The sequence below is a fragment of the Piliocolobus tephrosceles genome, chromosome 17 (assembly GCF_002776525.5).
Source record: "Piliocolobus tephrosceles isolate RC106 chromosome 17, ASM277652v3, whole genome shotgun sequence".
Classification (NCBI taxonomy): Eukaryota; Metazoa; Chordata; class Mammalia; order Primates; family Cercopithecidae; genus Piliocolobus; species Piliocolobus tephrosceles.
Window position 1 is genome coordinate 54000637 of NC_045450.1, and position 26412 is coordinate 54027048.

Consider the following 26412-nt stretch of genomic DNA (forward strand, 5'->3'; position numbering starts at 1 on the left):
AAATACAAAGTTTAGTCAGGTGTGACTCAAGACCTGGACAATGTCCATCCTGGTAACTACACCCATGGGGGCTTAAGTTTTAGTGTAGAGAGAGGGTCTTTGGTGAAATAACTGGCAGATGAATGGGCCCTTGCTAAGGCTAAAAACCAAAGCTTGCTTCCTCTTGAAGCATAAGCATTTTAACCAACATGATGTAAGACTGTAGCTAAGCTGAAACAATGAAAAGCAAACTTCCTTCCCTAAGAAACAGGTAACAAAACACAGTGACACGAGCAGCCCTCTCATCCCATTTATTAAAGAAACAGTAAGAAAAGATACAATGCAGGAAAACCACCAACCATCCTTGCACACCAGGCTGAACAAAGCACAGTGATTTCTTCCCTTCATCCCCCACCCCCACCCCAATTCCCATATTCCCATCCACATCCGTTTAAACTTTGAGGTTCTTTGATTGGGAGTACCAGTGAAGAGGGAGTTGGATGAGTAGAGGGGCCTTAAATCTGGCCACCTCTAAGTCCCAGGAGAAGGGAGCTACAGGCCCAGTCAAGCAGAAACTGCATTCAGTAGGTCTTTGAAGTGGTTGTCCATCTCCCTGTTCTGTATTCAAGCCCCCAGCGAAAGGTATGGCAGTAGAGGATGACCAGGTCCAAGCTGCCCAGGTCAGAGCTACGGAAGCATGGTCCGTTCACCAACGCCACGTTTCTAGAGAGCAGTGAGCTGATTCTCCAATGGTGAGCAGGGGACTACATGTGAACTGGGACCTGCAGGCCAATGTATCCCTGAGGAAAAGTCCACAAGAACAATTCAAGAAACTAGTAAGAAACAATGGGCAGAAAGCTGTGGGACGAAAGCACAGCAGGCTTCTGGGAGGCTGGAGATCCTTTCTCTCAAGGCCAGGATTATTCCCACCTGCCACAGTTCACATGCCACAAATAACATCTCACCTTCAGTCAAGAAAAACGCAGAGGAAAAAGATGGCTCATTTGAACTTGAGCCCCAGCTATGTTCTTCAGACTGTAGCTCCACAACTACCCTTTTACCTAAGACAGCCCCTGCCGAGAACCACAGTGCCTAGAAACCAAGGTGGTCCTGGAGGGAATACGGTGTTTAAGGGGGTAACATTCCATTTGGGTACATTGTAGCCACTGGACCCCCTGGTCTGGGGAAAGCAGCTGGGTTTGTGCCAGGGAGGCTCCCCACTCTAGGAAATGGGACGAAACTCTTGCCTGCAGGGCCATTCATCCTTGGAAAGGAAGCTGGGTTGAGACCGAGGGTCCCAGTTGGCCTTGCGAAAGGAGCCGGATTGATACCCACAGGGCCAGCTGGAGAAGGGCCCAGATGCCCGGCAGCTGGCCTGGGGAAAGTAACTTGACCAGGGCCTAATGGGCCAGTAGACCTTGGGAGGGTAGTTGGACTTGGACCCTGCAGGCCAGCGGCCCTTGGGAAGTTAGCTGGGTTGGGGCCAAGTGGCCCAGAGGCTCTTGGGAAAATGGTTGGATTTGAGCCCTGGAGGCCAGCAGACCTTTGGAAGGTAGCTGGGTTTGATGCCAATGTGCCAGAAGACTGAGGAAAGGCAGATGCACCTGCTCCCCTGGGAAAAGAATTGGCATTTACCCCCATGGGGCCACCTGGCCTTGAGAAATGAGCTGAATTAGGGCCCATGGGGCCAGGAGCCCTTGACATGGGAGATGGATTTGGCCCTGGAAGGCCAATTCCCCGAGAGCCAGGACCCGAGTTTGGGCCCATGGGCCCAGGTACTCTTGCCATGGAGGATGGGCTTGTGCCCATGTTTCCAGAAGCCTGTGAGAAAGAAGCTGAATTGGCTCCTAAAAGACCTGCTGCTCTTAGAATGGGGGCAAGATCAAGGCCTTGAGGTCCAGCCATTCTTAAGTTAAGACCAGATCCTGTGCCCAAGAGGCCACCTGCTCTGGCATCTAGATTAGGGCCCGGGCCCAGGCCACTTGGTCTTGGGTTGGGCCCAAGGCCTGGGCCTGGAAACACACCTGACCTGGGGGTAGGGTTTGTCCCTAAAAAGCCTGATCTCAGATTGGGGTTTGGTCCTGGGCCCAGGCCAACTGGCCTAGGATTGGGAGGACCATTCCCAGAGGTCAACAGAACACCTGCTCTCAGGTTAGGTCCAGATCCAGGGCCTATGGGACCACCAGTTCTGGGGTCAGGACCTGCTCCTAGGAGACCACCTGCTCTTGGGTTGGACATAGGACCTGGTCCTGGGAGACCCCCTAACCTGGGGTTAGACAGAGGCCCTGGGCCTGGCAGAGCCCCTGTCCTAGGGTTTAGGGTGGGGCCTGGGCCTGGCCCCAAGAGGCCACCAGGCCTTGGGAAAGAAACTGCACCTGTGCCAGTGGGATTCATCCCTCTTGGAAAAGCAGCCATACTTGGGTCACGAGCACCAGCTGGGAAAGGTGCTGGATTTGAAGCCAATGAGCCTGATGAAGCTGAAAAAGGAGATGGGTTCCTTGGAAATGGGGCCAGATTTCCACCAAGAGAACCGGCCGCCATAAGGAAGGGATCCGAGTTCACACCCAGTGGGTGGCCTGTGTTCAGAACAGGACCCCCCTGTGGTCCCAGGGAACCGTCGAGCCGTCCTCGAGGTGGCAGCGGAGCACGAGTCCAAGGAGTTGGCCGCTCTCTAGGGAAAATCCGAGGTTCTTTCATACTTTCTTGGGGACGTTGGTAATAATGGGCTTGGGGCGGGTTTTGAAAAGGATCTTGTCTTTGATGAGTGCTGTCACCAGGTACCGGGTGCCAGGCTCGCGGCCAAGCTCATCACAGTCCTGATCCCCAGGAGTGTGTTTGACAAGGACTGCGAAGGGTTTCTCCAGGTGGATGATTTTCCCATACAGGATGTGATGGCCCACGATCAGCACAGGGGTTCCCTTCGGCAGAACAAGAACGAGATTCCTGAGGTTCGGGGCAAGGCCATGACACTCAGGCGCCTCCTAAAGCTGCTCCTGGCAGGCTCTGCTGGCACCTCCACTCCCTGGTTTGGCTCTGCCATTGTGGAGCAACCACACTGGACCACCCACCCATGTGCCATTTTTACTTTCTAGCCCCACATAAGATAATTTCCACTTTCAGAAATGTGAGCTTTCCAGATTCCCCAAAATTAAATTTCCCTGCTACTGCAGAGGTAGGGGGAGAACAAGCAGAGAGCATCGCAGATTAGCTAGACCTTGAATAACAAACCTGAGGCAGTCCTCACTCTGGGTCCTGGGAGCACCACCTTGGTGTAGCTTGCTTTCCTGAGGCATTAGGCAGGGAAAGAAAAGCCCCCTCACCTCAGTGGTGTAATGTAGGTCTCCCAGGAGGTTTCCAGCTAATCCAGTGCTGTAGCGAGCCTCGATCTCCCCCTGTAGCTCCATCAGCACCCATTCTGCCAGGCCTCCAGCCCTCGCACTGCAAGCAAAGGGCTGGCGGTTACAATATTTTTGAGGGGTGAAGGATAAATAGTGTCCTCACACCACCATTCAAGGCCCAAAGGACCTCTTCGTTGGGTCAAGTTCTTGGGAAACTGGGCGGTGCTAGGCACAGAACTAGAGACCAGAAGGCAAGGATTTGTGCAAGATGCACCTAAGGACCCTGATTCTTCCAGACACATGCCACACCTCTATAGCCCTCATCATTTCAAGCCAAATTTTAAAATCTCAAAATGTACTCACCTGGAAACAACAATTTGCACCATGAGCCTTCTGTCTTTAAAAAAGCAAGTGAAAACAAGCTGTAGAGAAAAAAGAAAAAGAGATTTAGCGTAACAATGACAACTAATGCAACCTCCACCTCCTCAGTTCAACAGATTCTCCTGCCTCAGCCTCCTGAGTAGCTGGGAATACAGGCACCTGCCACTATGGCCAGCTAAATTTTTGTATTTTTAGTAGAGATGAGGTTTCACCATGTTGGCCAGGCTGGTCTCGAACTCCTGACCTCGTGATTCACCTGCCTCAGCCTCCCAAAGTGCTGGGATTACAGGCGTCAGCCACCGTGCCTGGCCAACAACTAATATTTATTACTTACTGTGTGCTAAGTACTTTTCTAAGTGCTTCAGACACATTTTATCTTGTTCCTCTGTCAATGCCATAAGTGGGAAGTGTTCTTTTACCAATATCGTATATATGAGATAAGGTTTCTTAAGATCACCAATGGTTAACTGTATGTGCAAAACTAATCAAGATCACATAGCTACTAAGGCAATGATGATATGAACCTAACACATAACACTGCAAAGACCATACTCTTGCTCACTATGCTAATATGCCTTTCTCAAGGATTTTTTTTTTTTTTTTTTTGAGACCAAGTCTCGCTTTGTCACCAGATCTGGAGTGCAGTGGCGCAATCTCGGCTAACTGCAACCTCTGCTTCCCGGATTCAAGCACTCCTCCTGCCTCAGCCTCCCGAGAATCTGGGATTATAGAGGCGCCCACCACCACACCCAGCTAATTTTTTTTTTTTGAGAGGGAGTCTCACTCTGTCACCCAGGCTGGAGTGCAGTGGCATGATCTCAGGTCACTGCAACCTCCACCTCCCGGGTTCAAGCGATTCTCATGCTTCAGCCTCCCGAGCAGCTGGGATTACAGGTATACAACCACCATGCCTGGCTAATTTTTGTATTTTTAGTAGAGACGGGGTTTCACCATGTTGGCCAGGCTGGTCTCAAACTCCTGACCTCAGGTGATCCACCCACTTTGGTCTCCCAGTGTTGAGATTACAGGTCTGAACCACCGCACCTCGTTTAATTTTTGTATTTTTAGTAGAGATGGAGTTTCACCATCTTAGCCAGGCTGGTCTCAAACTCCTGACCTCAGGTGATCCACCCACCTTGGCCTCCCAAAGTGCTGGGATTACAGGCGTGAGCCACCACACCCAGCCTTGATCTCCTGACTGCATGATCCGCCCACTTTGGCCTCTTAAAGTGATGGATTATAGGCTTGAGCCACCGCGCCCAACCTCTTTTTTCTTCTTTTGAGACAGGGTCTCACTCTGTTGCTCAGGATGGAGTGCAGTGGCAAGATCACAGCTCACTGAAGCCTCTACTTCCTAGGCTTAAGTGATCCTCCTACCTCAGCTTCTCAAAGTGTTCGGATTATAGGTGTGAGCCACTGTACACAGCCTAGGGTAGTCTATTTCCTACTCTGCATGTTTCTTTAAAAAGCCTATGGAGTTTCTTAAGATTTTATTTTTTTCTTTGGTAATGATACAAGCTTCAAGTCTACCTCCTTGGTTTTCAAGGTTCAAGGGGTCTCTCTTTAAAAATAAAGCCAACGGGGCCAAGCGCGGTGTCTCAGGCCTGTAATCCCAGCACTTTGGGAGGCTGAGGCGGTTGGGTCACTTGATGTCAGGAGTTTGACACCAGTCTGGCCAACACGGTGAAACCCTGTCTCTGCCAAAAATACAAAAATTAGCTGGGTGTGGTGACAGGTGCCCATAATCGCAGCTATTCGGCAGGCTGAGGTAAGAGAATCGCTTGAACTCTGGAAGGCAAAGGTTACAGTGAGCCACAATTGCTCCACTGCACTCTACCCTGGGCAACAGAATGAGAATGTCTCAAAAAATAAATAAATAAAGCCAAGGGAACTGAAAAAGTCCTCCAAACATCTTCAGTGAATGGTAGGCTGACTTCTGATGTGATTCTTATCAAAAGCTTTGACCACCTTTCACTTAGATATGAAAATATCCTGATACTTAGATAACAGACTTTGGCTGGGAGCAGTAGCTCATGCCTGCAACCCCAGCACTTTGGAAGGCTGAGGTGAGTGGATCATCTGAGAACAGGAGTTTCAGACCAGCCTGGTCAACATGGTGAAATCTTGTCTCTACCAAAAACACAAAAAATTAGCTGGGTGTGGTGGCGCATGCCTGCAGTCCCAGCTACTTGAGAGGCTGAGGCATGAGAATCACTAGGACCTGGGAGATGGAGGTTGCAGTGAGCTGAGATCACACCACTGCACTCCAGCCTGGGCAAGAGAGCAAGACTGTCTCAAAGAAAAAAAAATATATGCTTTCATTATATACAACAGCAGCACCACCTGGTGGCAAATTTGGAGTACTTTACAAGAACTGGATATTTTTGCCTAAAGACAACTGGCTTCACTTTCTGTGAAGGATAGATTCATCGGGGGTTGATGGGAGAGGGGACAAAACTACAGCTTCTGGCTAAGTACTGTCAATGTATATATGGAGTTTAGTGGAAGGTTATTAGTTCAATGTTTACGAACTAGTATGGAAAGTTAATAGGTATTAAAATTGTGCTCAAGCTTAGCAAACACCCAATTAAAATGTTAAGCAGATTTTTTTTTTTTTTTGAGATGGAGTCTCACTCTGTTGCCCAGGCTACAGTGCAGTGGCATGATCTCGGCTCACCGCAACCTCCACCTTCTAGGTTCAAGTGATTCTCCTGCCTCAGCCTCCTGAGTACCTGGGATTACATGCATGCGCCACCATGCCGGGCTAATTTCTGTATTTTTAGTAGAGACGGGGTTTTGCCATGTCGGCCAGGCTGGTCTCGAACTTCTGACTTCAAGTGATCCAGCCGTCTCAGCCTCCCAAAGTAATGGGATTGCAAGAGCAAGACACCATGCCCAGCGGATTTCTTTAAGAGACAGGGTGTTACTATGTTGCCCAGGTTGGTTCCAAACTAAGCTCCAGGGATCCTCCCACCTCAGCCTCCCAAAGTGGTGGGATTACAGGCGTGAGACACTGTGCAAGCTTGAGATTTCTTTATTAGTTTAATCTTAGAATAGATTAAAGAATAGAATAAAGATTATTCTAATCTTCCTTTTGGATCTCCAGCCTTATAGTATGACTCTACTCCTAGAGCACCAAGCACTGTGGCAACATGAAATTGGTCAACTCACTAGACTTTTTTTGAGATGAAGTTTCACTCCTGTTGCCCAGGCTGGAGTGCAATGGCACAATCTCAGATCACTACCACCTCCACCTCCTGGGTTCAAGCAATTTTCATGCCTCAGCCTCCTGAGCAGCTGGGATTATAGGCATGTGCCACCATGCCTGGCTAATTTTGTATTTTTAATAGAGACGGGGTTACTCCATGTTGGTTAGGCTGGTCTCAAACTCCCGACCTCAGGTGATCCATCCGCCTTGCCCTCCAAAAGTGCTGGGATTACAGGTGTGAGCCACTGTGCCCGGCCAACTCACTAGACTTTTTAAATTCAAATGTAAGTAGCAGCTAACATGTTTTGAATTTTTACTGTGGAATTTTTACTGTGCATATATATTGGTGGTTTCTCATTCAACCATCATAACAAGTCTATGATATAGGTATTTATTCCTATTTTGCAGATGAGGCTACTGAGGCATACACAGATTAAGTCACTTGCTTGTATGTTGGACACACACAGCTGCTATGTGATAGAGTAGAAATCTGGGCCATCTGACTATCTACACTCATAATCACTACACAATTCTGCCTTCCCAAAGGAAAAAAAAGTATTAATGAGAACGAAAAGGAATCAAGGCATCAGGCAGGCATCAAGTACATGCAAGAGCTGCTCAGGGCAATATAGATTCAGGAGAGCATCCCTGAATTGAGTCAGACCTTCTGCACCAGCACAGGTTGTGGGACCACTGGAAAAGGGGTAATACACAAGCTCAGAACCCAAACATTCCAAAAGAGGCCCCACCATTACTGTCAACAGAACTAAAAGCACTTTAAAAATCCTTTTATAAGGTTTCTTGAAGAAGGATAACAGTTTAAAATCAGAAGGCCTAAATTCAGCTCTCCTGCCTGTAAGTGTGGAGCTCTTTATTGTGTAGTCAAGAACAAGTCACTTTATGACTATGACACCTAGATTATGTCCTATTAAACTACTGCAAAGACCAAATATAACACATGCTAAGGTGCTTTAAAGACTCCAAGCTCTATTGAGATGAGCTGTTTTTTTTTAAGACAGTGAGATAAGAAAATCAGCCTTTTGATCCGTAATTTTGACTATAACTTAAGGAATGGTATATTTTAGCCACGAATAAAAAAAGGCTCAATAATGCAGACAGACAGAGAAGGGTTCTTGCAAATGTGCTTTTGATGATGATGAAGTATATTTTCCTGGATGGGTACAAGTGACAGTAAAATACAGGTGGTTTCAGAAAAGCGGTCAGGTACACAGGTACACGGTATATTCCAGGAAGATCAAGGTGGGGAAGGAGACAGAACCTACTTCCTGACAACCAGAATCAATCGTCAAGCACTGTGACCATGTGCTTGAGAAAAATGCAGAAATATTTTCAGTGCATTCTCCATTTCCTGGACAGTCTCCTGTTAGAAGAGGAATTCACAACAATGGTGTGGAAAACCACTGTTGCTGGGATGGCACAGCTGTTACTTGCATACCAATCCCCTGTGCCTCAATAAGACTGCACACCTTTATACACTGATGTAGGAGGCTCTGCCTGTGTACTTCTATGGCATTACCAGACATCTAGCAATGCTCCTGCAAATAGTTCTGTGGCCCATAGGCCTCAGCATCTTAGCGCTATACTCAGTCAGGCTGGTAAAAACTTGTCTTATCCTAGAACTATTGGGATGCTGCAGATGTATGTAGAAATGAAGTTCGAGCCCAGCTTCTAAGAGTTCACAAGAACTCACGGACTGCTCTGGCCACAGTTAGGTAATTTATACGCACATGGGTGTATTTACTAGTCAGGAATGTAGAGGAGAGCATCCTTTAATGAATTTTAAAATTCTACTTTAGCACCTTAACATATCCTGTAACACCTGAATTCCATGATTTCTTTTCTTGCTCCTTGAGATTCTACTCTACGCAACTGTTTGTAGGGCTCAGTAGGTAGGGATACCTGACTACTTCCCTGAGCACACACCCGATGGAGGTGGCAAGGAGCATGTACTTCATTCAGTGTGGAATTGATTAAACAGCATGAGGCTGGGCGCGGTGGCTCATGCCTATGATCCCAGCACTTTGGGAGGCCGAAGCATGCGGATCACTGGAGGTCAGCAATTTGAGGCCAACATGGTGAAACCCCATCTCTACTAAAAATATAAAAATTAGCCAGGTGTGGTGGTGGGCGCCTGTAGTCCCAGCTACTCGGGAGGATGAGACAGGAAAATTGCTTGAACCCGGGAGGCGGAGGTTGCATTGAGCGGAGATCATGCCACTGCACTCCAGCCTGGGCAACAAAGAGCGAAACTCCGTCTCAAAAAAAAAAAAGGCATATGAGAACATGCAACCCAATGTGCCCCCATCCCCTTGAGAGTAGACAGAGTAGGAAAAAGAGGTGGGGAAGAAGTATAATACAAATAAATCCCTATTAGAAATAACAAGCATAACAAGAGAAATTCTCTGTTTAAGAAGACTATGTCTAAGTCTTCAGTCTCAATTCATTCCAGCAACACTGAAACAACTAGAGCAATTTCTAGTTGTTTGTTCTAGGCTGTGGCTTGTTTAGAAACTGCAGCTCTATCAAGAGCACTTGAAGGTACAGTTTGATGAATACACTATACATGATGTCAAGAAACTAAAAGGGAGTCAGCGGAAGAGCTCTCCCAGCAACTTTTTTTTTTTTGGTGAGACGGAGTCTCCCTCTGTTGCCCAGGTTGGAGTGCGGTTGCTCGATCTCAGCTCGTTGCAACCTCTGCCTCCCAGGTTCAAGTGATTCTCCTGCCTCAGCCTCCCAAGTAACTGGGACTACAGGTGCCCGCCACCACGCCCAGTTTATTTTTGTATTTTTAGTAGAGATAGGGTTTCACCATGTTGGCCAGGCTGGTCTCGAACTCCTGACCTCAAGTGATCTGCCCACTCTGGCCTCCCAAAGTGTTGGGATTACAGGTGTGAGCCACCATGCCCGGTCAACTTTCTTTTTTTGAGACAGAGCCTCACTCTGTCACCCAAGCAGGAGTGCAGTGGCACGATCTTGGCTCACTGCAACCTCTGCTGCCCAGGTTCAAGCGATACTCCTGCCTCAGCCTCCCAGGTAGCTGGGATTACAGGCACCTGTCACCACGCCCTGCTAATTTTTGTAATTTTAGTAGAGATGGGGCTTCACCATAAAGGTCAGACTGGTCTTGAACTGCTGACCTCATGATCCACCCGCCTCGGCCTCCCAAAATTCTGGGATTACAGGCGTGAGCCACTGCGCCCAGCCAACTCTCTCTTAAGAGCAGAGTTCAATCCCACATTTGGTTAGGACTGACATGTCTTTCGTTAAGAACCATAATTCCAGGTTGACAAGGTTAACTGCAGAGCCGGGGAGAGACTTCTGTGATATCACTTTTCAAAAAGATTTAAATTCATTATATTACAGTGTGGTATCAGTCTCACAGGCCACAACTCATGTGTAGCCTTGAAGAGATAAAAACGTATAAAGAAAACCAAAACTTTCCCTGCAATAAATTATATATCCTGTCCCCATTCTCATGAGGGGGGAAAAGTTTTCTTCTTGATCTTTACAGGCCTTCACACAGCTAAATGAACTAAACGATACATAAATTCTGTATTCCTGTTAGTCAAATAACTCTCTCAGTAAAGGAAACTTTTTTCCCCTTAAAATGGCACCAGCATTCAAAGAATCAATCCAGATCCACAATGGGAATCCCACCCCAAACCAAAAAGCTTTGGCTGTCATCAGACCACTCTGGGATGTAACTTATTTAACCAGCATTTGGCCTCTCTCTTTTGAAGTTAGTAACTACTATTATAAAAAACCTGCTGGGTGCGGTGGCTCATGTTTATAATCCCAGCACTTTGGGAGTCCGAAATCAGCCCGACCAACATGGTGAAACCCCATCTCTACGAAAAATACAAAAATTAGTCAGGCGTGGTGGCATGCACCTGTAATCCCAGCTACTCAGGAGGCTGAGGCAGGAGAATCACTTGAACCCGGGAGGCGGCAGTTACAGTGAGCCGAGATCACACCACTGCACTCCAGCCTGGGTGACAAAGCAAGAGTCCATCTCAAAAAACAAACTAAAACAAAAACAAAAAAAACTCGTAAATCAAAGCACCACCACGATTTCTTAAGAAAAGTCCAGGTAGAGGCTGGGTGTGGTGGCTCACGCCTGTAATCCCAGCACTCTGGGAGGCCAAGGTGGGCAGATCACAAGGTCAGGAGATCGAGACCATCCTGGCTAACACAGTGAAACCCAGTCTCCACTAAAAATACAAATTAGCCACACCTATAGTCCCAGCTACTCGGGAGGATGAGGCAGGAGAATGGCGTGAACCCAGGAGGCAGCGGTTGCAGTGAGCCAATATCATGTCACTGCGCTCCAGCCTGGGCAACACAGCGAGACTCCGTCTCAAAAAAAAAAAAGAAAAGAAATAAAGGTCCAGGTAGAACATTATTTTTATAATACAAAAAGCTTCATTTCTCACATAGCTAGCTTTGTTCAAACACTTATCTGGATCCTCTTATTTCACCCTAACAACCTATGATTTTTAGCATGGTCTTCTCACTCCCCTTTCATAAATGAGGAAACAGGCTTAGAGGAGCTAAATGTCAACTGGTCACACAGCTACTTAAGTGGAGAGCTGGGATATGAACCCTAACCCCTCCACAATCTTGCCCCTCTTGCAGTTCTCTCACAGTCCCCTCTTGTAAAGCACCTCTGTGTGAGAACTTCCCTTACTTTACAAATATTAGCCTCGTTCTCACAGCATCTCTTACAAAATGGCAAATAAGTAACCTATGGAAAGACGCTGCAACTTGCCACCAAAGTAACTATTGTATCTGTGGGGTGGGCAGTTAAAAACAAACGAGAAGCTTGCTTTTTATCATACCTAATTGAGATGTTTCAGTTTTTGAAACTTTTAGAAAAATCTACTCAATGCCACCTCTAGAACACAAAGCTTTACCCTACACCTCTGCTCCCAGTGTGAAAGTAAGTGAAGAGAATAGAGGACATTCTTTGTCAAGTATTCATTTTAATCTTCCACAAAATTTAATTCTTATCCTCTGGTCTCTGAATTGTTAAATATTAAATTGTTAAAAGATTACTGTCTTACAGAGAACAGAACAGCCTGAGCAATGATCTTCATAAACCTTCAAAATAAAATGTGGCAGAAGAAAGTGTGGTATGTATCCAATTAAACCGAACATACGGCTTATAGCAAAAAAAGAGGCTTTGACTCAATGATTTAACCTCAATACAAATAATTATATTTTAATAAAGCTAAACAATATTTTAGAAATTGTTTCCTTTGTACTTTTTAAGACAGGAAACCAAGGCTTTAAATTCTCAACCCTTAAACATTCTTTTCTAAACTGGGGTGAAATCACTTCATTCTTTGAGTGTAAACATTCACAATTTTAAATGTTTTGCTAGACCAACAGTTGGCATGTGTTGAGCTTTTGTTTTTGATCCCAGGGTGGATACTTTGTTTGGGGATACAGTGAGGCATTCACTTGTCACACAGACCTGGATTCCGTGATTTTGTCACCTATCCCGTATGTGACAGTGGGTATTTTAACCTCACAGGTTTTCCTAACAATAAATTGAGCATAAACGCCTATTTCGAAAGGCTGTTGCAAGAACGAGTAATGAATGTAAAGTTTTTAGCACATTGTCTAACACACGGTAAACCTTCAGGATCAAGCTATTGATTTCCCAGAGGAAGGTGGCATTTTCTTAGTATTCATCCAATAGAATGTCTTAATACTACTGTATTAGCATATTAATGTTTATAATGGACTAAAGCATTCTACGAAAGCAGCAGGTCATCAGAATAAAATCAAGTTTTCATAACAGCAGCAGAATTCAAACACGGCAGTTGTGGTTCACCAAACTGCTTCAGGGATTAAGCTCTGGAAGGTAGTTTCTCTAAATACAATGACTATGTCCTCTATGTGCCTTTCCACCAAGTGAACTCTGAACGTTTTACATACAACTGAACACAGATTATTTTTATTTGTAGTGTTATCGTGGTTTTGTGACTGAAGGGGACAGGTCTATACTTTTGAAGGGGATCTTGTCTCTTGAAAGGCTTATGTCACTAAGTCTAAAATCCTGTTTCCAAATGAGAAGCTTGCTCTCCTCCAAAAGGGGGCTTATGGAGGGTTGGTGGAATTGAATGCTTCCAAACTTTACATTAGTGAAGAGTGTGTTCAAAAACGTATGTGGATGCTATGCATACACGTGATACTTCCCATCACATTTTAGGATTCCCACGTTGGAGGGAATCAGTTACTGGTATTTGTAGCAATGGGTGGAAAAGATGGCTTCAGTCGATCTGAGTTACTGCAGTTTTCTCCATCTTCTGCTACTCTGCAGTCCCATCTTAGCCTGTCCTCCTCTTAATGCTACGGCCCCTTGTATTCCCCCAAACCCTTTCCTTTGCAGCCCGGCGTGGAATCTCCCTCTATCCTCTTCCTCCCACCCACCCCCATCTTCTCCACCCACTCCCTCTCGGCCCCCTCCCACCCTTTCTGCTAGAGCTACAAACACTTCCTATTTCTAGTCCCACCCACTTTATGGGACTTCTCAATCCGCTTCCCCCTCTTCTCCACCCCCCTCCAAACTACAAGCTGTTTTAACCCCTTTTCCTGCCTCCCAGGGAAACTATTCTTTAAACCGCCTTCCTCCACACCACCCACCGGAGTGGTCTTCCAAACCGTTCACCCTCCTCCCAAAGATTACTCTTTCAACGTCCTTTCTCTACCACCCTCGTTCTCCAAATTGTTCCCGGTTCTCAAGTACTCCGCTCCTCCAGGACCCCATCCCACTCGTCTCTACAGCTTCCCACCCACAAAAGAACCTGGAATGACTCTCCAACCACCCTTTCAATTACCTCTCCCAGAAGCCTCCCCACTCCACGATTACAAATGTCCCCTGGAACAAAACCTCACGGTCCTACCCCCCACCCCGAACTCCCCCTTCTGCTATTCCCGCTACTTCCTAGGTTCCAGTTCTACTCCGCTCCCGCAAGCATAGCGGGCTGGGCTCCCTCCCAACCCCGGGAAGAACCCCTTCCCGCACGTACCTCGAGGTTCCGGCCCGCGCCGCCCCCTTCTCCGTCCTCCGCCCGCGCTCGGCCACCCTTTCTGCCCTTCTCACGCTCCTCCCCGCTCGCTCCCTTCCTTCCCTCCGCCTTCCGTCTCCACACCGCTCCCTTCCCCCAAACTCCCGGCCCTCCCACCCCAGGGGCCCCTCCGGGCTCGCCCCCATCTCCGCGCCGCCCTCCCGCCACCCTCCCCCTTCCCAGCCACCCCTCCCCCGCCCGCGTTCCCCGCCCCTCGGCTCGCCATTCTTCTCTCCGAGCCGCGCGCCCCGCCCGGCCCCGGCTCCCTAGCTTCCCGCTCCCTCGCCCCCATCCCCGGCTCGGCCCTCGCTCCCCGCGGCCTCCCGTGCCCCCCGCCCGCGGCCTGACCTGCAATGGCGGCCGCCGAGCGCGGCGCCGCGCGGCCAACGGGCGACAACCGAACCTCCCGCCGCCGTCGCCGCCGCCGCGAGCACTGCCTGCGCACTTCCGACTATGCGCCAGGAGCACTTCCGGGGCAGAGCCTGAGAGCGCGCGCGCACGTGGGGCCGGGGCGGAGAGAGGCGAGCGCCGGGAAGGGGAGAGTGCGGCAGCTGGTGAGTTGGGGAAGGGGCGTGGGAAGCGGCTGCGAGAGCTGGGAGTCTTACACGGTGGGCCGGCCCAGGGTCGGCGTCCGGCTGATCTCCTTGTCCCGAGGGTCTCCTTGTCCCGAGGCTGGGTGGGGGCTACTCTGTAGACTCTGGGAGAAGGAAGGGGAGGCGAAGACCGCGCGTGTCTCAGGCGCCCTGGCCGTGCCGAAAGCGCCTGCTCTGTCTGCGGGTTCCTAACCTTGAAGCTAGACGAGTGAGGGGCGAACAAGACCCAGTCCCTACTCTGGCCCAGTATGTATGTTGGCCGGCGTCGGGGGGACGGGGTAGGGTAAGTGACAGACGTCAGACCAGGCAGCCAGAGTAAGTCAAACCCTGTCGCTTCTTCCTCAAGAGGAGCTCGGTTCTGCCTGCCCCATCAGCCTTACTGTCACTACCTCAGTTTAGGTCTATTGTTTGCAAACTTAGCAATAGAGTTGAGGAGAAATGCTTGCTAAAATGCCGATTCCTAGGCGCCCCGAGATCGGAATTCTGGAGCTATGGAGTAGGACCCTTTTTGATTTTTTGCTGAAGCCTCCTTGTTATTCAAACCATCCTGAGCTTTTGAAGATTGAGCAATTCTTGGGGGTGGGGGGCATTGTTAGTAGCTATTTGGAAATGAACTTCAGGCAGATGTTGGAGCCTACTGTCCAGAACAGTGATATTAAGGAACTGAATACTATATGTGACATACTGCAGTTAACATTTAACAATAATGACTCTCTTTTCCCCCCCACGCAGGAATGGGTGAATTTAAGGTCCATCGAGTACGTTTCTTTAATTATGTTCCATCAGGAATCCGCTGTGTGGCTTACAATAACCAGTCAAACAGATTGGCTGTTTCACGAACAGATGGCACTGTGGAAGTTTATAACTTGTCAGCAAACTACTTTCAGGAGAAAGTAAGTCATTTGGGAGTCTGATATGGTGTTTTCATGTTAATTTCTTCTGAAGTTCAAGAAACTTGTCTTTTGTAATCAAACTAATAGAGGACTTTCTAGCCCCTCTGAAGTTGTTTAGAACTACCGAACTTCTGAGATCTCCTGTCTAACTGATGAGAGAAGCTCAGTTTCAATCTGTGTAATGTTGATTAGAAGGGTCCTACCTAGAAATGTGTCATCTCACTGCCTGTCATTGGAAACTGGGGTTTGCTGGATCTTTTGGCTACAGGAAGGGAAATTGTTGGTATATCAGTCTCAACACCATTGCAGCTTTGGTAAGCAACATTTCCTGCTGGGAGTGTCAGTACTGTTTCATTGTCAATTCATAAAAAAAATGATAAGATATTTTAATATCAGAAACTTTTTGGTGACGTGATGGCAGGAAGGTGGATTCCAAAGTTCATCTGTCTGAGAGGATGTAGATCTACGTGTCTACATTTGGGAGTAAAGGAGATTTAAAATTAGGTAAAATGTCCTTTGGGTGTATGCGGAGGTCTATTAGTCCTTTTTCTTCTCCCCTCCAAGGTCACTAACTAGTAATTTTCTTCAGGTTCAACATCTTAGTACATGTTGAATGACTGTTATGTACTGGGTACTGTGATGTAAATGAATAGATGGGCAAATGAGTGAATTCAGTGCCCAGCAGCCTGGTACCTGGAATTTGGGCATTCTGTAAATGTTTCTCGGTGAATGAGTGGCAAATACTGGGTACTAAGACAGATGTCAGAGGCCTTACCTTTACGGAGCTCAAAGACCAGTGGGAGAAACGTAAGTGTACAGTCTCCAACCTGTAAAATAAATACGATAAATTGAAACACAGGCATAGAACCTTAATAGAGAATTGCCTTCCCTGAGAGGTGGGTTTAGGAAATGTGGAAAGGGATGATTTACTGAGCTCACCCCTGAAGAACTAATCAGAATTTAAAAACTACAGGCCCACCACAAATGGGTTACATTCTGTGGTATGAAGAACATGTGATGGTGTGTGCTTATTGCATCCTGTGATTTTCTTTCTTTTTCTTTTCTTTTTCTTTTTTTTTTTTTTGGAGACAGAGTCTCACTCTGTCACCCAGCCTGGAGTGCAGTGGCGTGGTCTTGGCTCACTGCAGGCTCCGCCTCCCTCTCCTGCCTCAGCCTCCCAAGTTGCTGGGATTACAGGTGTGCACCACCACGCCCGGCTAATTTTTTTATTTTTGTAGAGACGAGGTTTCACCACGTTGGCCAGCTTGGTCTTGAACTCCTGACCTCAAGTGATCTGCCCACCTCAGTCTCCCAAAATGCTGGGATTACAGGTGTGAGCCACCGTGCCAGACTGATTTTCTTTTTATTGTTTTTTTTTTTTTTTTAACAGTCATGGCTATATTGTGATTTTTGTGTTTGTCATTTATAACAGTTATAACTATATACTTTGTGTGTTTTTTTAATGTCTTCCATGCAGAACTTCCAGTTTTATGAGAATAGGAACCATGTCAGTGATAATCGCATCTGCATTCCCACCATTTATCAAGTGCCGTGTACAAAGCCACTGCTTAGTAAATGTTTGTTGAATGGTTAAGTCAACCATTCCTTGCCTAGTGTTCCTTATTTTCTTTTCTCCTTCATCTGTTTTATTTTTCAACAGTTAATTAACTCAGGCTAGTTTCCTGTTTTCCTTATATTACTTTTCCTACTAGATATGATTGCTTAGCTCTGTCAGTGACTCTCAGCAAGAAAAAATTAGTATGTTAAAGTGAAAACTTTAGGGCACAGTGGCTCACATCTGTAACCCCAGCACTTTGGGAAGCCAGGGCAGGCAGATCACCTGAGCCCAGGAGTGCAGACCACCTGGGCTCTAGTGAAGGGTCTAAAAAAAAATAGTAATAAATTAGGTAGGTGTGGTGTTGTATGCCCATAGTTCCAGCTATTTGGAGAGTTGAGGCAGGCGGATCACTTGAGCTTAGGAGGTTGAGGCTACATTGAGCCGAGATCAGGCCACTGCACTCCAGTCTGAGTGACAAAATGAGACCCTGTCTCAAAAAAAAAAAATAAATGAAAGTGGGCCTGGTGTGGTGGCTCACTCATGCCTGTAATCCCAGCACTTTGGGAGGCCGAGGCGGGCAGATCACCTGAGGTTGGGAGTTCAAAACCAGCCTGACCAACATGGAGAAACCCCGTCTCTACTAGAAATACAAAAAAACTAGCAGGACGTGGTGTCACATACCTGTAGTCCCAGCTACTCGGGAGGCTAAGGCAGGAGAATGGTGTGAACCCGGGAGGCGGAGCTTGCAGTGAGCCAAGATTGCGCCACTGCACTCCAGCCTGGACAATAGAGCAAGACTCCGTCTCAAAAAAAAAAAAAAGAAGAAAAAAAGAAATAGGGGCGTGGTGGCTCAAGCCTGTAATCCCAGTACTTTGGGAGGCCGAGACGGGCGGATCACGAGGTCAGGAGATCGAGACCATCCTGGCTAACACCGTGAAACCCCGTCTCTACTAAAAAATGCAAAAAACTAGCCGGGCGAGGTGGCGGTCGCCTGTAGTCCCAGCTACTCGGGAGGCTGAGGCAGGAGAATGGCGTAAACCCGGGAGGCGGAGCTTGCAGTGAGCTGAGATCCGGCCACTGCACTCCAGCCTGGGTGACAGAGCGAGACTCTGTCTCAAAAAAAAAAAAAAAAGAAAAGTTAAACTTACTTAGTTCCTTTTTTGTCAAGCAGGTCTAAGAATAAAATGCCTTGATAGATATGAAAACTTTTGGGTTGGGTGCAGTGGCTCACGCCTATAATCCAGGGACTTTGGGAGACCAAGGCTCACTGCAGCCTCTGCCTCCCAGGCTCAAACAGTCCTACCCTGTCATCCTCCGTAGTGACTGGGACTGTAAGTGTGTGCCACCACACCTGGCTACTTTTTATATTTTTTGTAGAGACTGTGTCTCCCTCTGTTTCCCAGACTGGAGTGCAATTTAAACCTTTTCTGCTGAAAATGTTTTGTTGAACTAGTCCTAGTAAAAGAAACAAATTTAACTGTATAAAAGTAGTTAGAATTTGAGCTGAAGAAACGAAAATGTCAGTAGGCATGATCTGAGAGCACAAAACTCCACACTAGTTATTTATGGGGAAGTTGTTTTTGCCATGTTGCCTGTGACCACTCAGTACCGGTACCTGATGAATTTGTGGGAATGTTGAGAAGTTATGGTGTTTCTGCAGTTTTTCCCAGGTCATGAGTCTCGGGCTACAGAAGCTCTGTGCTGGGCAGAAGGACAGCGACTCTTTAGTGCTGGACTCAATGGCGAGATTATGGAGTACGATTTACAGGCATTAAACATCAAGTATGCTGTGGATGCCTTTGGAGGACCTATTTGGAGCATGGCTGCCAGCCCCAGTGGCTCTCAACTTTTGGTTAGTAAGCAACTATTGGTAATTCAATCCAAAATTTCTCTTGTGCCTGCTCAAACTTTCTTGCCTGTGCTTAATAGGAGAGTAACGACGTATTATGGCATGTGGCAACCCCAACTACAAGGTTGAAATTGATACTGAAGATTTAAAAAATCGCCAGCGCCAGGCGTGGTGGCTCACGCCTGTAATCCCAGCACTTTGGGAGGCCGAGGCGGGCGGATCATGAGGTCAGATAGAGACCATCCTGGCTAACACGGTGAAACTCCGTCTCTACTAAAAAAAAATACAAAAAAATTAGCCGGGCGAGGTGGTGGGCGCCTGTAGTCCCAGCTACTCGGAAGGCTGAGGCAGGAGAATGGCATGAACCCAGGACGCAGAGCTTGCATTGAGCCGAGATCGTGCCACTGCACTCCAGCCTGGGCAACAGAACGAGACTCCGTCTCAAAAAAAAAATCCCCATTATTCTTTTTGCTGCTTGTCTGGACCTTGTTGATTCATTTATGAAATGATAGGATTACATCAGTTCAACATTTCCCAAACTGTGTTCTATGGAATTTGGAGATGTAGAGGTTTTTTTGTTTTGGTATGTTTTGTGTTTTATGATAAATTTCATTTCAGAAATAACAGCATGTTTAATCCTGCTGTAAATTCACAGTGCACATCGTTATATGAAGAGTTCTAAGAGTCCCTTCAGCAAGTTAACCTGTGCACCAGTGTTTCAGCACAGTGTTTCAAAAATTTGACCACACACTGAGACCCTTCACATAATTACCATTAGAATGGGTGCTTCCAGATCTTTAATTCTCTGTGATGAGTCTCATTCTTTTTGATCTGCACTAATTTGCACCATATCTTAAGGTGTTTCCATTTAGGTTATAATGTTAATAGGTCTTTCTAATTCATGTCATATGCAGGAATGGGGCCATTAATTAGAACTCTTAGTATCAGTCTGTTTTCTGTCTAGGATGTGAAGGCTACTGAGAATACACTATTAGTTTCTTGATAACTAGTACTTTGTTTCTCTCACAAATTATTTTTCTCTTTCAGGGCAACTGATAGCTTTAAGGAGGAAGAGAGAACGAGAGAGAGAGTGTGTGTGTGTGTTTAGTCCTATAAAATGTTTACTATTTATCTTGTCTGTTTACTACCTATTTCTGCAATAGGTTGGCTGTGAAGATGGATCTGTGAAACTATTTCAAATTACTCCAGACAAAATCCAGTTTGAAAGAAATTTTGATCGGCAGAAAAGTAAGGGTCATTTTTCGTGGGGCGGTAAATAGCCTTAACAAGAAGTTAAGTTTCTGTGCCACTGGAGATGGGATATTTCCCCATGAATCCAAGTAATACTTTATCTCTACTGAGTACAGGGAGGATATGTGCTAGAAGCCTTCCCCAGCCCAGGCTTTACCTATTGTATAGCATAGTTGTGACTGCTTGGTTAAGTAATAATATAGAAAACCAGAAATCCAAAATTGTAAAGCTAATGTTTCTGTGGAGGTCAATTTATTAGTCATCATTTACTTTTGTGATGTTTTAACAAGCGTACCTGAAGTCTTGTATTACAATTTTGTCATTAGGAACTGTGGTTCTTTTCTTTTTTTTTTTTTTCTGGAGGCAGAGTCTCACTCTGTCACCCATACTTGCAGTAGCAGTGGCGTGATCTAGGCTCACTGTAATCTCCGCTTCCCGGCTTCAAGTGATTCTGGTGCCTCAGCCTCCTGAGTGACTGGGATTCCAGGCATGTGCCGTCATGCCCTGCTAATTTTCGTATTTTTAGTAGAGACAGGATTTTACCATGTTGACCAGGCTGGTCTCGAACTCCTGGTCTCACTCAAGTGATCCACCCGCCTTGGTCTCAAGTGCTGGGGTTACAGGCCTGAGTCACTCGGCCTGGCCAAGGAACTGGGGTTCTTAATCCTTCTGGTGCATTCAAGTTGAATGAGGAAGTTTATAAACAATTGCCCATCCTTGGGCTTTACCTGGGCTGAATTGGCATTGATCCTTTAGAACAGGGGTTGGCAGAATATTTCCGTAAAGGACCAGATAGTAAACATTTTAGGCTTTGACAACCCTACAGTGTCTGCCAGCTGTATCAGTGTAGTGCAAAAGCAGCTGTAGATAATACTGAAACTAATGGGCAAGGCTGTGCTCCAGTGAAAACTTTATTTACAAAAACAAGCAGTGGGCCTGATTTGGCCTGTGGGCCACAGTTTGGTGACCCATCTTCTAGAGGATAGCAACTGTCCTCTGTGTCCATTAGTAATACTTGTCCTCTCCTGATCAGATTCTTGCTTCATTTTTAATATCGCTTGGGTGCTTTTTTTTTTTCCCCCCGAGATAGAGTCTTACTTTGTTGCCCAGTCTGGAGTGCTGTGGCGTGATCTTGGCTCATTGCAACCTCCCCCTCCTAGGTTCAATCTGTTCTCCTGTCTCAGCCTCCCTAGTAGCTGGGACTACAGGTGCGTGCCACCATGCCTGGCTAATTTTTGTATTTTTAGTAGAGATGGGGTTTTACCATGTAGGCCAGGCTGGTCTCGAATTCCTGACCTCGTGATCCACCCACCTTGGCCTCCCGAAGCACTGGGATTACAGACATGAGCCACCACGCCTGGCCTGGGTGTTCTTTTTCAATTACAAAGGTAATACAATGCTTTTTAAAAATCTCATACATTTTCCCAAGTATGAAATAGAAAATAATAGGTATCTCAGCTGGGCATGATGGCTCACACCTATAATCCCAGCGTTTTGGGAGGCCGAGGTGGGTGGATCACTTGAGGTCAGGAGTTTGAAACCAGTGTGGCCAACATGGTGAAACCCCATCTCCACTAAAAATACAAGAATTAGCCAGGCGTGGTGGCAGGTGCCTGTAGTCTGAGCTACTAGGGAGGCTGAGGCAGGAGAATTGCTTGAACCTGGGAGGTGGAGGTTGCAGTGAGCCGAGATCGCACCACTGCACTCCAGCCTGGGCAACAGAGTGAGACTCCATCTCAAATAAATAGGTATCTCATTTCCACTCTGTGGGCAACGTTTTGGAACTAGTCCTTTAGACTTTTTTGTGTATTCATGTAGAAGTACATACATTTCTTGCACTTGATCCACTGCAGACATCTTTCTGTGCCAGTCATAGCAGTCTGCATGGCATTCCATTTTATGGAGTGGAATTATTTAGCCTCATTTCTATTGAAATATATATATGTTTTTTTTTTTCTTTTTTCTTTTTTTTGGAAACAGGGCCTCACTCTCCAGTCTGGAGTGCAGTAGCATGATCATGGCTTACTGCAGCCTTGATCTCCCAGGCTCAGGGGATCCTCCTACCTCAGCCTCCCAAGTAGCTGGGGCTATAGGTGTGCAACACTATGCCCGGCTAATGTTTTGAATTTTTTGTAGAGACAGGGTTTCACCATGTTACCCAGGCTGGTCTTGAACTCCTGGGCTCAAATAATCCGTCTTTCTTGGCCTCCCAAAGTGCTGGGATTACAGACATGAGCCACCACACCTGGAGGTGTGTGTGTGGGTGTGTGTATGTGTATATATATGTATATTTATTTTACTACTATAACCAGTACTGCAATGAACATTCTTGTATACATATTTTTGGGCCCTCATGGAAGTATTTCTTTTTGATCAGTTCCCAGTGCAATTACTGGGCCAAAAAGTATGCACATTTAAATTTCGTGAGATCACTTCCAGCCTCATCCCTAAAAGGCTATATTTATTTATGCTTCCATTAACTATTTATACATTATGAAAGTATCAAATACTTCATTGTCAATCCCAGGGCAGAGTTGTGCCTCATCTGTTACAAAACGGTGCTTCAGGGAGTACTGTAGATGAGAGAGTTAAGATTGTAGAACACTCTAGAGATAATTGTGGGAAAAGAGCTCAGTTACTCTTTGTATATATTTATGTGTATGTCACTTTCTTTTTTTGTTGTACAACTCCCAAGGTCGCATCCTGAGTCTCAGCTGGCATCCGTCTGGTACCCACATTGCAGCTGGTTCCATAGACTACATTAGTGTGTTTGATGTCAAATCAGGTGATTGTTTTTTCTCAGTTCATTTGGGGTGGGGGGGTGTGGGTCTTGTTTGTCAGATTCACATTTCTGGGTTTTCAAAAGCTTGAGCCTTTGTCATGCTTTCATGATCTTTGTGGCCTAACATGTCATTAATCTTCTGAGATGTCCGCAATGAATTTTACTCCTTTCTTGGATTACTACCACTGTTTTTAGGGGAATCTTGGATCTTCCGTAAGATGTAGTATTTTTTATTCATCATAATAAGAATTCACAATAAAATTCTCTCAACTAGTACATTCATTCACAGTACATTCATGTACTATGAACAGTAGAATTACCTATGTACAGATCCCAGGGTTTCTGTCATTAAGGAACATAAGGTCTTCGTAGCATAATTGGTGAAACATGAGATCAGAAAAGCAGAGAACCATGATATTTTCTGTTCTGGACCTGGAAAATTGGCTTCATAGAATCCTTCATTGATGGGGTTGATCTCAACTTGTTTGGTGGACATGTCTGTACTTCTGTCTGAGATACAGAGATAAAACAGGTTGGCTGGGCGTGGTGGCTTAGGCCTGTAATCCCAGCACTTTGGGAGACTGAGGTGTGTGGATTACCTGAGGTCAGGAGTTCGAGACCAGCCTGACCAACATGGAGAAACCCCGTCTCTACTAAAAATACAAAATTAGCCGGGGTGGTGGCACATGCCTGTAATCCCAGCTACTCGGGAGGCTGAGGCAGGAGAATCACTTGAACCCGGGAGGCAGAGGTTGCGGTGAGCCGAGATTATACCATTGTACTCCAGCCTGGGCAAAAAGACCGAAACTCTGTCTCAAAAAAAAAAAAAAAAAAAAAGTCAAACACCTTTTTCCTCAATGCTCAAGTAATTTTTTTATTTGTTATATATGCATATATAAAGAATTCCTGGCCGGGCACAGTGACTCATGCCTGTAATCCCAGCACTTTGGGAGGCTGAGGAAGGCAGATCACCTGAGGTCAGGAGTTTGAGACCAGCCTGGCCAACATGGAGAAGCCCTGTCTCTACTAAAAATACAAAATTAGCCAGGCGTGGTGGCCCATGCCTGTAATCCCAGCTACTCAGGAGGCTGAGGCAGGAATATCACTTGAACCCAGGAGGTGGAGGTTGGCATGAGTCAAGATTGCACCATTACCCTCCAGCCTGGCAGCAAGAGTAAAACTCTGTCTCAAAAAACAAACAAAAAAATTCCTTTAGCTTATTACAAAAAAGAGGGAGTCCTTCTGTGTCTCTCTCACACTCCTCAAGGCAAACCACTTGTGACCCTTACCTGATTCTTTTGATATCTATCACTACAGCACCTAGCATGCTTTTTATGCTACATTTTGATTTTTCAGCTTTAGACCATTTTTTACTGACTTCTATGACTTGTCCCTCTTTTTCTGCCGTCTGCCACAGGCATCCACACTTTCTCCTGATCCTCCCAGTATGGTTATATTATAACTTTGTTCAGATTAGTAATTGATGTTTTCATTATTATGACTGTATATACTACTCACATAGTAAATTTCCTTTCTTTTCCTGTATCCTCATTGTTTAATAGTGTCTCTGTCTCTGTCTTACTGATACAATCCCACATTTTTCCAGTTGCATAAATTAGGTTCAAGTCCATCTGGTTTTCTTTTTGTTTTTTTGTGTTTTTTATGTTTGTTTGTTTTGAGACGGAGTCTCGCTCTGTCACCCAGGCTGGAGTGCATTGGCGCTCATTGCAAGCTCCGCCTCCTGGGTTCACGCCATTCTCCTACCTCAGCCTCTCCGTGTAGCTGTGACTACAGGTGCCCGCCACCACGCCCAGCTAATTTTTTGTCTTTATAATAGAGACGGAATTTCTCCGTGGTCTCCATCTCCTGACCTCGTGATCCGCCCGCCTTGGCCTCCCAGAGTGCTGGGTTTACAAGCATGAGTCGTCGCGCCCAGCCGATTCCATCTGATTTTCTTTCTCCACTTTTATCTTTGTGAATAAGTCCCTCCCAGTGCCTTCTGACCCACTCCCATCTGGCTTAGCCACTCTGGGCCTGCTGCACAACTGTGAGATCTGGAACTCTGATTTTTCCGTTGTTCTCAGGATGTCCTTTGCTTCTCTATTGGATAGGACCTCCTGTTTCTGTGTTACTCACTTTCTTGGTTTATCCTTTGGTGCATCCTGAATAAGAGTGCATGAAAAAGAATTCTAGGTTGGAATTCTTTTCCCTTAGAATTCTGAAGCCCTGGCTCCGCTGTCTTCCAGCTCCTTGTATTATTAGCAAGTCAGATGCCATTCAGTGAGTTGATCCCTTTGTATAGGACTTGTTTTATTTTTTTTCCCCCAGGAGCTTTTAGAATGTTTTCTCCTTACTGTTATGAAATGTAATAATTAGGTTTCTTTGTGTGTGGATCAATTAATTGTTCTGGACACCTGGTAGGTTCTTTTCATCCAATACCCACCCATGTCCTTCAGTTCTGGGGGGAAATTCTTTTATTTTTCATTTCTTTCTCTTTTTACTATGCTTTCTGGGAGAGTTTGTCATTTTTATATTTGAATTCTCTGTTGAGTTTTTCATTTTTGACATTTCCAGAGTTCTTTTTTGTTTCCTGAATCTTCTTTTTTATAGCATTCTTTTTGTTTCATTATACAGAAACTCTTCTCTAAGGCTATTAATAATTGTCAGGTGTTTTTTACTCTGCCTGTTTCCTCCCTGTTATTCATTTATTTGTTTCTGTTAGTCCGTTTGGCCTCTGCCTTTCACATTAAAGGCTTTCCTCATGTCTGTTGATCATCTCATCACTGCATCATGTGGCTTACTGAGCTTGGGTTTCACTGAAGAATGATCTGGCTGTACTGCTTATTCCGGGTAGCCCTGAAGCCAGAATCTTCAGATCTTTTCTTTTGTGCCAGTTATGTTCCTCAGAAATGGTTTTTCATTTTCCTGCCTGGTGAGTATTGGCCTGGCTATCAGCATTCTAAGGGGAAAAAAAAGAATGGTGTTCTCAACATTCAATGAGAAATGTTCGCTTACTCCTGGTTTTCATATACTGCTTCTGCCTGATAGCCCTCCTCAGACAGCATCTCCAGTATTCTGCTGACGTGCTTTTTGGGAGCTTCCCCGCTTCTTAGTCAGGGCATGGCTGTCTGGGGGGTCTACCAGCTGGTAACGGATCCCTCTTTGAAGCCCCACTTACTCCTTTTCTAGAATATCTGGGTTCCCCAATTCCTGAGTCTAAGGATTCCATAGTATAAATCAGGTGGCTTCTTGGCCACCTTCCTCTGTGCTGACCTGGGACTTAGTGTCAGGGCTCTGCTAAGTCCATTGCCACTACTTGTCTGCTTTCCAGTTCCCCAAATTTTGTCACTGTTCTCTCCCTTTCCTGTGGGATTTTGGAAAAGAGCAGAGTGTAATGTGTGTGTGCAGTTGACCAGCGTTAAGTGAATGTCCCAAATATCTCTTTCCATTTCACCTCCCCAAGAGGGGTTTCTGTTCTCATTC

The 26412-nt window shown here is 46.1% G+C and overlaps 3 protein-coding genes across 7 annotated transcripts in view; 1 reads left to right on the forward strand and 2 right to left on the reverse strand.

Moving 5' to 3' along the window:
- Window positions 1-275: 275 nt before the first annotated feature.
- Window positions 276-14458, reverse strand: DERPC (DERPC proline and glycine rich nuclear protein). Of its 4 annotated transcripts, XM_031934492.1 has the most exons (5): window positions 14352-14458; window positions 3681-3739; window positions 3300-3417; window positions 2355-2897; window positions 276-779 (listed from the first exon to the last, which is right to left on the reverse strand). In XM_031934492.1, the coding sequence occupies exons 4-5, from the start codon at window positions 2674-2676 to the stop codon at window positions 703-705; spliced, it is 399 nt and encodes a 132-aa protein (XP_031790352.1). In that variant the 5' UTR covers window positions 2677-2897; window positions 3300-3417; window positions 3681-3739; window positions 14352-14458; the 3' UTR covers window positions 276-702. The 4 variants fall into 4 exon arrangements, with proteins under 4 accessions (XP_031790352.1, XP_031790353.1, XP_023066048.1 ...); XM_031934493.1 differs by lacking the exon at window positions 3300-3417 and having other exon boundaries at window positions 14352-14456; XM_023210280.3 differs by having other exon boundaries at window positions 276-2897; window positions 14352-14438.
- On the reverse strand, window positions 276-14469 carry CHTF8 (chromosome transmission fidelity factor 8). Of its 2 annotated transcripts, XR_002731255.1 has the most exons (5): window positions 14352-14469; window positions 3681-3739; window positions 3300-3417; window positions 2355-2897; window positions 276-779 (listed from the first exon to the last, which is right to left on the reverse strand). XR_002731255.1 is itself a non-coding variant. In XM_023210283.3 (4 exons), exons 2-4 carry the CDS (start codon window positions 3701-3703, stop codon window positions 2673-2675), a joined length of 366 nt encoding a protein of 121 aa, XP_023066051.1. In that variant the 5' UTR covers window positions 3704-3739; window positions 14352-14469; the 3' UTR covers window positions 276-2672. The 2 variants fall into 2 exon arrangements, 1 of the variants encoding a protein (XP_023066051.1); XM_023210283.3 differs by having other exon boundaries at window positions 276-2897.
- Window positions 14388-26412, forward strand: part of UTP4 (UTP4 small subunit processome component) — a 38997-nt gene continuing 26972 nt past the window's right edge. Inside the window, exons 1-5 of the mRNA XM_023210278.1 lie at window positions 14388-14557; window positions 15329-15489; window positions 18708-18899; window positions 20060-20144; window positions 22843-22932. Of these exons, the coding sequence (XP_023066046.1) occupies window positions 15331-15489; window positions 18708-18899; window positions 20060-20144; window positions 22843-22932 (526 nt within the window). The 5' untranslated portion in view covers window positions 14388-14557; window positions 15329-15330. The remainder of the gene's footprint in view (window positions 14558-15328; window positions 15490-18707; window positions 18900-20059; window positions 20145-22842; window positions 22933-26412) is intronic.

Bases quoted from the DNA above. Each gene is read 5' to 3' on its own strand.
- DERPC (XM_023210282.3), bottom strand. From the start codon at position 2,676: ATGAAAGAACCTCGGATTTTCCCTAGAGAGCGGCCAACTCCTTGGACT.
- CHTF8 (XM_023210283.3), bottom strand. From the start codon at position 3,703: ATGGTGCAAATTGTTGTTTCCAG. The intron at 3,418-3,680 runs GTGAGTACATTT...CTTTGCTTGCAG, and splicing joins GTGCAAATTGTTGTTTCCAG to TGCGAGGGCTGGAGGCCTGG. The intron at 2,898-3,299 runs GTGAGGGGGCTT...GTTCTGCCGAAG, and splicing joins ACCTACATTACACCACTGAG to GGAACCCCTGTGCTGATCGT.